Genomic DNA, 10,539 nt, shown 5'->3' with positions numbered 1-10,539 from the left:
ATGGACAACAGACCGATTTTGCTTGGACTGCTGCTAGAATTTTTAGTGCTGAGTCTGAATGTAAGTGAGATTTATAGACTATATAGTATATTCTATGTAAGCATTTTATTATTTCATTTTTTTCTCTTTGAAAGGACGCTGTTCAATTTAAATTCACAAATTTTGTCTGTGAAACTATCAATAAATCGTGGGTTAACATAACTCAATGCAAGTTGCAGGCTGTTAGCCGTAATGAGACATATTTAAATTTTAATGTGACATTGCTACAACCTGTTAATAAAGATGTTTTGGTTGAAGGTCAGATATTTAAACGTGAAAATGGCTACAAGCCATGGCTTTATAAGGCATCCCTCGATGGCTGTCGGTTTGTAAGGAAACCCTATAATCCCATTGCAATAATCGTCTATAAGATATTCAAAACATATTCAAACATAAACCACACTTGTCCGTACGAGGTGAGTAGCAATGTAATTGTTTATCGTTAAAAGTTATTCTTACAAAATGTTTACAGGGTTATGTATTAGTCCAAAAATTGAATCTGAAATTTGAGTACCTTCCACATGCTATACCAACGGGCGATTATCTATTGAAATTGGATTGGCTTATTGAAAAAAAATTGCAATTGAGAACAAATGTTTTCTTTAAGTTCGTGGAGGACTTATAAGTAGACTAGCTAAGTAAATGCTAGACACACAAACACTTCCGTTACTTAAAAATATTTACTTTTACTTTCTTTTAAATAAATTAACCAGATTAACTTGCATATTGACTTCCCCAGACGCATAAATAGCTTTCAGCAGTGCACATGGTCGCATGGCAGGCAAGTTTAATACGCCCACTCCACTATCAACTCGCATAGCTCTATGGTTTGCTCTGTAAAGGTACTAAGTAGACCATTGCCATTGTCTTTGGGGCCATTTTCAAATCTCGCATAAGCAAAGCATTCATTTTCCAATTATTTATTGATAACTGTATGTGTATGTGTATGTGTGTGTGTGCAATAGCTAAACTACAGTCGAAATACCTACCCCTTGGCAGCAGCAATCACCTGCAATAAATCTTTTGGCCCTGGCCAGGACTCAGCTGCATGGGGAGCCACAGATGGCTGTGGTTCGTCTGGACTGGCTTTGGCTTGCAAGGTGGCAAGGCAATGTCTGGCAGTTGTTGTCTGCAAAATATTTGCATTTTCACTTTTGATTTATTATTGTCATTGCCATGTGTAAATTGCCAAAGCAAAGGTGCCAACAAGCAGCAGCCACAACAGCAATGCATACATGTGTGTGTGTGTGTGTGTGTGTTTGCTGCGTTGACAAGGACACATTATGTTGGCCAAATGAATGGTAATTGCGGCACTGAAACAAGTAATTGAAGTGCAATTCGTTCAAGCTTCTCAAATAGATACGTCGCCTGTGGTTGAGCCACACACACTTCCACTCTGCCATTCTGCCACTCTGTTGCTTGTTGTTGCAGCGCTGATTTAGCTGGCCACACTTCGATTAGTGCGCTTGTCTGTTGCACTTTCAAGTTAAAGTCGAGTTTGCTAATTACAAGTTCAAATTGGCCTGGCAAGCGTACAAGTTCTGCTTCCACTTCTCTGCCTTACAGCTGCCATTGCCTATTACTTCCGCTTCTATGCAATTTCCGCTTGGCGCTGCCTAAGCTGCTTGCCAGCAAAATGTCAACATTATATGGCCGCAAGACGAGGCTGTAATGACAACAGCATGAAAGGACAGAGCACAACATAACCAGATAATTACACAGCAAGCTGTCCAGGCGCTGCCTCTCCTGCGAGCGTTGCCAGCCTCAAAGTGGAAAATGACAAAATAAAAAACCACAAGCGGAAAATTAACAGGCAGGCGGCAATACGTTTGGCCAAAATGGAATGTCTGGCTCTTAAAGTCTTACTGCCTAGTTAAAGACAAATGCCAACTCATTTCTAGCTGCGGGCAGCTTGAACTTTATCAAGATGCCTATCGCCAGTAAATGCAAAATTCCTGTTTAACAAAATTCCGAACTTCGACATTTCGTACATTTTTGACTGTCTGTGCGCGCTGTAAGCGAGAACCAACAAACCAATCTCCCATCATCGCTCTCTCCCTTCTTCCTTCTGCCCGCAAAGCCGGCAGCTACATTTAAATGTGCCGCCAACTTTTGGCTGTGTGGCTGGCAGCCACCTGGAAACCACCCGCGTGGATGCTGCCGCCGTCTGGCACTGATTTCATGGTTTATAACCTTCGATATGCGAATGGCAAACAACGTTTAGCGCTTTGCCAGCCGACAAGTGTGGCTCCGCTGCTCGAGGGCTTCAAATCCAACACGGGGCGTATACGCAATATTTACGACTCCACTCATACAAGAGTTTTCTTTTCTGTTCTTTTTTTTTGTCAGTTTGCCGTGAGGGTTGCTAGCGCTCGACATTTTTGGTATTTCCATACATCAAATATTTATGCCATATTTTAGCTATTGCGACAATGAGTTAAATCTGATGGAATTCCAAAGCTCTGTTTGCTGAGCCGCAGCGTCTGCGATAATAAAGTTTAAAGCTGATAAACGTTTTGGCAATCAAATTATGCGCATAACCAGATGAGGGAAAAAGGTAACAAAATTGTTGTGCGGCGTGACAGAGAAAGCGACTGAGAGAGAGAGAGAGAGAGAGGTAGTTGTGTGTGCAGTGAAATTTAGATAGCATTTTAGCTTAGGGCAAGAAGTAGACACAGTTAGGGGTTCGTTTGAAGTAAATTTGAAAATGGGAGCTTTAATATATATTTTAATATATTATATATGAATAAGAAATGTAGCTCAAAGTGCCAATAGTTTGACAGAAATAGAAAAAATATTTTGCTTGGAATGCATATAAATAATGCATGTAAGACAGTGACTAAATTAGCATTTGGTATGGCGTAACTCTTTATTGTATCATAAAAAAGTATAGTTTTAGGTACTTAAAATTACTTTTCATATCTTGACTTCAACTTCAGCAACAAGAATTGCTATTTAACGCTTAAACTTGCATTAGGCTTTCACAAATTTTAATCTGTCATAGTCTAAGCTCATTTGCATGATAATAAAGCTTTGCAATTAATACTCTGAAAGTACTGAAAGCTTAAGCAAGCAACATGCCATCTGTATGATTGCATGCTTGTAGGCCTAACTAGTTATATTGGCCACACTTCAAAGTTGGTAATCCGTATTCATTTGCATTTAATCCATGTTTTGACAGTGACAAATTTATGCATTTAGCTAAAGCCAAAGACAAATTGAATTTGTGCAGCAAAGTGCAAGACGGCGAGAGTTGTACTGCTCTGCTGGCAATCCTTTGCACATGATATTGTTATTTTTGTCGTAATTAAAAACCCATGAAAGCGACGACCAAACAACTAGCCACAATCGCATGAGCAGACAGACACATACCCAGCTGGAGTGTGTGGTAAAATAAACATGGGCGTATTGATGATGGGAGCTGCTCGTATGGCAGAAACTTTCATATCAATTTTAAGCCAAAGTAATGAAAAAGTAACGACGAGGAGCTGGCAAAAAAGGAAATACTGAAAGAAACGAAAAAGCAAACGGAATGGAACGGAACGTATAGACAAAGCATATTTACACAAGCACAAGTAAACGCAGGACCAAAGCAGGACAACGTTGACTGTGATGACGATGACGACGACGACGATGATGATGATAATGTTGCTGCTGATGATATTGTTGTTAGCAGCACACAAAGCAACGCTTATGACAAGCGACTTTCCAAAAAATAAAAGCGAATGCCCACTGCCCAGATCTAAGGATACTGTTTACACACAGGACCTCCACCTACAAAGTATGGGCGCGTCTGCGGGCGAACGAAATTAAAAACCAATAAAAAGCTGCACACGAAATTAAAAATTATGTTTTCCTTTTTACATTTTATTGCTGCACAAAAACAGCAGTAAAAATTTTGTAGAAACGCATTAAAAAAAGCAGAAAATAATACAAAAATTGTAAAACATAAAGCGCAAAGTTTTCGCTTTAATACAGTTGGAAAATATGCTAAAAAATAACAGAACTTTTTGTTTTCATGTGCAGTGTGTGCTGGGTGCTGCCACTGGGCAATAGAATATGTAACGCACGATAAATAGAGAAAGCCGGAGAAGAAGGGAGACAGGGAAGGATAGAAAGAAAGAGAAACTGTGAGAGGGAGAGAGAGAGAGAGAGAGAGAGAGGGAGATACAGTGAGAGGTGTAGAGAGAGGGAGATACAGTGAGAGGTGTAGAGAGAGAGAGAGAGACAGAGATAGAGAGAGAGAGAGAGAGAGAGAGAGAGAGAGAGAGAGACAGAGAGAGAGAGAGAGACAGAGAGGGAGAGAGTGATAGATTCAGAGAGTGATAGATTCAGAGAGTGTGAAAAAGACGGAATGAGTGAAATACATATATAGAGATAGAAATAGGTTTAGATAGAGATGGAGGGATATAAATTGAAAAGTGGTAATATATATCTAAATTAGTCTTTTCGCCTTAACTACTACTACTACTACTAACTAGCTTAACGACTAACCAAAATTGTATATCAAATTCTAAGCCATCGAAATATTGAATTTCTCTTCTGTTTCACAGTTAGAGTATTTAGTTAGTCGACTTTCAGACTGACTTAAATATTCCGCTTGTTTTTTGAATGTTGTAAACTTTTACAATTAAGCAAAGGAATAAAAGTTGCGCGCGCTTCTAAATTGTTGCTGTGCATTTCGATAATTGAATATTTGAGCTAAGCTGCAGACAGTTAAAAAAGGAAGAGAGAAAAAAGTGTAGCATATATTTCAGCGCCAGGGCAACAGTTAATTGACGCTGAGGCACTTGACGTCCGATATAGAAGTCCAATGCCTGTATAGGTATGCATATTTTCTTGGTTTATCTGGCATTTGGCATGCATAGTGAAATGTTCAGTTCGTTGGGCCGGTATTCAGTTTGAGCAATTAAACAGCGAGTCGGGGTCGAGTCATTCATTTAATTTACTACCTGCAATTCAACCAGTAGCAGCCATAGAGCCCCCTCCTTTTTATGGCAGTTGCTACTTGCCAGGTCCGCTGCATAGCTCTTGGCCATGAATAATTTAAGCAAATCGCTGGCTCTTTTTCGTCTGTACGTGTCGACTGTGCGGGATTAGACGGCATTTGCATATTTTAATTATTTAGATTGTTGTGTTGAGCTACTTACGCGCCGCACTGTCTCTGACTGCGACTGTGCGTAACGTATAACGGATGTTCAAGCGGAACTGTCGGCGACGCCAGACAGCCCCGAAAACATACCAAAAAAAAAGCAGTCGAAACTTAATTAAAAGCCGTCGTTCTCTACTTGAGAGCTGCAATCCTAACCGGTAACTGCTGCTGGGCAATAGGTTGTTATCAATAGGTTGGGCATGCAGCAAATGGTTATTCAAAGTTAATTTAAGAAACACCAAAATCTACGCAATAAATTGAAGTTGCTATGAAGGGTGATGATAGAGTTCCATCTGTTCTCCATTTGTTATTATGCTTTAACTAGCCTTGAAGTTGTTCTAATCTAGAACAACTCAAGGACAATGTGGCTTAAAGGCATTTCTTTTAGTTGTGTAGCTCGCAAGTTTGTTAACCAAAAACTAACCAAAGCCAAACTTAAGTTAAGCCAATAACGTTACCAGAAAAAAAAAAGAAAAACATTCATAAGCATTTGTGGCTGGCTTTGGCCAATAAACACATTACAGTTGCCAGTTGCCAGTTGCCAGAGCCAATCATAAATTCATAATGAAATATGAGCGAGTGGCCAAAAGATACATTTTCCAAGCCAAAAGCTAGCCAACTACAACAGCAGCAATAACAACTGTTAGACAACAATGTCTAGTAATAAATAGAGCGAGGGAGGGGAGGGGGAGGAGAGTGGGTTGCAGTTTTGGTATTTGGAAAAGCGTAGCCGTAAAACCAGGCGCTGCGACCGGCTGTGGCATTACTTTTATGATTATTTGTAACGTCTGCTGTTGTTGTTGTTGTTCTTGACTTACAGCTAAAGTGACTTGAACAGCACATATGGAGACGCTAGTCTAGTCTAGGCCACTCCATGTCCGGGTCAGCGAACAGCAGCGTGGCAGCTTTAATTAGATTTGCACATTAGACGACAAACACAACGCTTGGCGGAGCACGGGAAACGGGAAAGTAGCTAATGATACTCACATCGCTTATGCGCTGCACGCAGCGAATGAACTGTTTATGGCCAGAGCCCGGAGACTTGCTAAAGTGCACAGATAGCAGGGCAAAAGCAGCTTCCAGCTAGTTCCATCAATAAGGCTTAATTTAATTTCGTGGCGCGCTATCTCAAGGCAACAAAACTTGGCTGCGCCCGCTGTCCCTGTCTGACCAGACGCCTAAACACGTGCGCTGCACATGATTATTATTATTAGTTATGATGATATATCCTTTTCTATATGTATGTGTGTGGTGTGGGTGTGGGCTTTGCGGTCAGGCCTGGCCAAATATTAATAATTGTTGCCTGTTTCTATATATTATTTTTTTTCTATTTGCAGCCGTCGACGACGTCGGCGAAACACGCTAAAAATTAATTAAACGTCCGGCCACCCAGTGGGCGTGGCACACAGAGGAGGCAGCGTAGCAGGGTCTGTGGGTAGGTGTAAATATTTTTGCTTGGCCATTTCGTGGTTATTTATGCGCTTGATGTTTTGGGCTGTTTTTACAGCAGAAGCCTCCCTTCTCCTGCTCTTATAAAGGCCAACGAGTCTGCACTTGATTCATGTGCTTTGTTGTTGTTGTTGCTGCTGTTGCTGTTGCTGTTGTGGAAACAGCACGCACTCCATATTGGCAATTTATATTTGTATTAATTAATGGGCCAGTAAACAATTGCTGCAGGCAACGCCATTAGCACGCAGCAAGGGTTTGAGTAAATACACAGAGCATAGCATAAATATATGGTAGACTATGGAAGTTATATGATGTATATATAGAGCCTGCAAAAGGATTCGCGTTAATAACATTTGCGCCATGCAATTGTGCAATATGGACTTTAGTTATTTCATCAATTTGCAGCAGACATCATAAATTTGTTTGGTATTTTGTAAATATTTGCATATGAATTGTGATTAAGCACGGCTAAGTGAGCGGAACTAAGTGGATCATAATATAATGCAGGCTGCCCGAACTGGCTGCTAAATAACTACACTGAAAGTTGTGAATGGGAAAAACTATATTAGGGATTTATGTAGTGAAGGGGAGGGAGTAGTAGGAAGCTGTGTAGGATTGACAGAGTGAGAGCTGATCCTCAGCATCATAGTCTCTACAAAGGCACTATTTTTTTCCCATGTTTTAAAATATATGGAGCATATACCCATCATTATATTAAATAACAACGCATTTTTTTTTTCAAAATCGACTTGATTTTGGTTGAGTTGTAGCTGTTTTTCCTATAAAAAGGACATTTTTTTGCAGAGCTATAGCTCAGTCACATCCTTAAATATCCCAACAAAATGTATTTCCTTAAGCTTACAATAAGCCAAACTTTCATTTGACATTAAAAGAATTCCAGCTGTCGCGCAAATAAATTGAGATTTCCATAGAAAATTATTTCATTTTGGGTAAATAAAATATCTAACGTGCCACTTGCCGTGGCAGCTACGGTGCACGTGCAACACGTGCCCCAACAGCGAAGAGAAGATGCAGCAGCAGCTGCAACAGTGATTGCCGCTAACCCAGCCAGCTTCTGCTGCTCACAATTGCTTAAATAAGCTCAAAATCGGCGCATTTCAAATTCAAATTTAACGTTCGCTTCCGTTTGGCCGTTGCACGTTGCATTTCAATTTCAAATTTGAATTTAACTGCTCTGATTGCCCTTGCGCTTATGCAACGAAACTTTTTGCTTCACTAAAATTTGCTTTTCTGACTTTCTGTTCGCCTGGTACTTCGGCCGAATTTTCGCTCAAATTTCGCGCACCAACCGCCGCCAGTGGCTGCCCCTGATGGGTATACAATGAAATTTGGATTTCTACCGATTTTTGGATATGCAACGAAAATTGATTTTTGTCGCCTCTTCTTCTTAGCTCTTGGCCAACGCTGCCCCTATCGGATAGGCTAAAGATTTTTGCTTTTGCAGTGTTAAGCCTGAATGGTTTCTTGGCCATATATCGGCCATATAGTGGCGCAGGATGACGAAACCTGCTGCATTAGAATCTTTGGACCCTACTTCATCGATCCACGTCAAAAAATTATTTTATCAAGGAATTCAGGACTGAAAGTTTAGGCACTTGTTCAGATTTTGTCCATACCCCTTGTAAAAATATGAGCTGAAATTTTTGGAGGCATCCTCGAATGCATAAGCAAAAACATCTGCTGCAAGCCAGACGAGGGTCAGCCTTGGGTTAAAGAAAAGTAGCAACAGGCAGCTAAAATTGATTGAAATTGCAATTTCGTTGCATACCAATCAGGGGCAACCACTGTCGACAGTTGGCAATTGAAACTTTCAAATTTTCGGCTGAAGTAGCAGGTGCACAGCAATCGCAGCAGGCAGCCAAAAGTCAGCGGCTGCACAGTTTCATTGCATGCACGTGGCAATTGTGGCTGGCCGACGGTTGTATTTAAATGCAAATTCGAATAAAGTAACAGGCAAACAGAACTGGCAGCAGCTAGATAATAACTTCGATTCAAAAATTCCATTGCACACCCAACAGGGGCAACCCGGCAAAATAAGACAAACGTTAATTTTTTAAATAGTTTTGTTTATTTCAGCTTAAATAACTGGAATTTAAAAAACATTTTAATGTGGATCGATATTTCGAGTTCAGCCAATCCTGTTCTTTCGGAATGCTTCAGTATATAGTTGAGAATTTATCCCTATATATATGGTTCGGCGATATCTTTGGCAATTTCTGAAGAGTTCATCAGGATTACAAGCACAAATGTTGTCCATCTGCAAGAAACAATAATGAGAAAATAGAAATTATAATATTTCAGTAATAAAAAAAAATAATAAATTAAAATAATTAATTAAAAGGAGTTTTATTTTTCCTTTGGCATTAAGATTGAAATGCTAGAAGTTCTGGCTTCCGAGATTTAAAGGGACAACTGAATTAATCATCATTTGGTATTGAGTATCGGAAAGTGCACTCGAAATGCATTGAAAATAAACTTGAATGTAATTTCGCAATAAAAGAGAAGGTGAAAAGCGCATGGCAAATACGAGCAACAATCGTTGACTAAAAGCGCTGCCAAATGTCCTGCAGCCAGTCGCAATAAAAAAGTGAACAGTTCGAGTTCGAGTTGCGGATGCTGTGTGTGTGTGACATTCCTTATGGAATATACAAGCAGTGTGTGTGTGAGGGATTGTTTGTTTGTATAGCACACACATAATAACTGCAGCTGCACGTTTACAATTTATACGAGAGAGTAAGAGAGAGAGAGAGAGAGAGAGAGAGAGAGTGTGTGCGGTTTTGGTTTTGGTTTGGTTATTCGGGCTTGATAAAAATGAGCGTCGGAAATGCGAATATAAATTTTGCCATATCTGATGTACAACTGTATATATATGTGTGTGTGTGCGTGTGTGTTTGTGTCAGGATAAACGTAATGGCTAGCATTGCAGCCAGGATGCCAGGCAGACAGCAGACAGGGAGTAGCAGACCAATCATCAGAAGTATGCAGCTCGGGTAGAGGAAACGGAAATGACATGCAATAAAACACAAAGGCGCACGCATTGCCAGTCGAACGAGTGGGTGGCTTGGGCAGCTTGGAGTGGTGCAGCTGTCAACCGTTGTGGATTATAAACGCAAAATGGCATCTAACAACAGAAATCTATCTGGCCAGAGAAACTTTTACAAAATTACAATTGCAAAAGTTGTGCACTCTCTTTGAGAGAAGGAGCGGGGGATCAGACCCGCAGCTGCTGGCCAGACGACAACAACAAGCCACCCAACCACTCAGGCACTCAGCCAGTGAGCCACTTCGACTCCCCGGTTAGTGCGACGCACTTGACCAGACATTTGAGTGCGCCTTTGTGTGCGTTAACGCCAAGTCATTTGGCTTATCAATGCCAGACGCAGACAATTTTGCGCTTATCGCTCGAACGCATCGCGTTTCGCCTCATGCAGGTGCCGCAAACGGCAATCGATGCTCATTTAATGCTCTCACCCCCCACTCTGAGTGAATGGCATGTGGCATGTATTATTAAGCGCCCATTAGCCAGAGCTCTTCTGGCGACAAACTGGCTGACACTAGTTGTGCCAAGGACTCTCTCGCACAGGGCGACTGTGCGCTCATTGACATGTATGCAAACATTGCTCTAATGATGGTCAGCTCAAGTGCCCGCAAACAGGCAGCAGCACCACCGCCACCAGCCACGCCTCTTCCACTCTCTTCCTCCTGGCCTGACTCACTTGACATGCAGTGGCTTGCTTTATTGGCTAATTACGCCCTGCAGCAAAGCGGCTGCAGTTGCATGCCTGCATGTGATTGCTGTACCAGGCCCAGCTTCGCTCTTCGCCTCCTCGCCGCTGGCCGGACCTGCCATAATTTGCGGGCAAGTTATTAGTAGAGGC

The 10,539-nt window shown here is 41.2% G+C and overlaps 1 protein-coding gene across 1 annotated transcript; it reads left to right on the top strand.

Annotated features, from left to right (window-relative positions):
- Positions 1–664, top strand: LOC111593961. Its single transcript, XM_030225099.1, has 3 exons — positions 1–60; positions 135–455; positions 512–664. The coding sequence occupies exons 1-3, from the start codon at positions 1–3 to the stop codon at positions 662–664; spliced, it is 534 nt and encodes a 177-aa protein (XP_030080959.1).
- The last annotated feature ends 9,875 nt before the right edge of the window (positions 665–10,539 follow it).

Source organism: Drosophila hydei, unplaced genomic scaffold, assembly GCF_003285905.1.
Source record: "Drosophila hydei strain 15085-1641.00,03,60 unplaced genomic scaffold, DhydRS2 tig00008122-arrow-pilon, whole genome shotgun sequence".
In the NCBI taxonomy this organism is placed as follows: domain Eukaryota; kingdom Metazoa; phylum Arthropoda; class Insecta; order Diptera; family Drosophilidae; genus Drosophila; species Drosophila hydei.
This window is presented reverse-complemented; position numbering and strand designations above follow the sequence as displayed.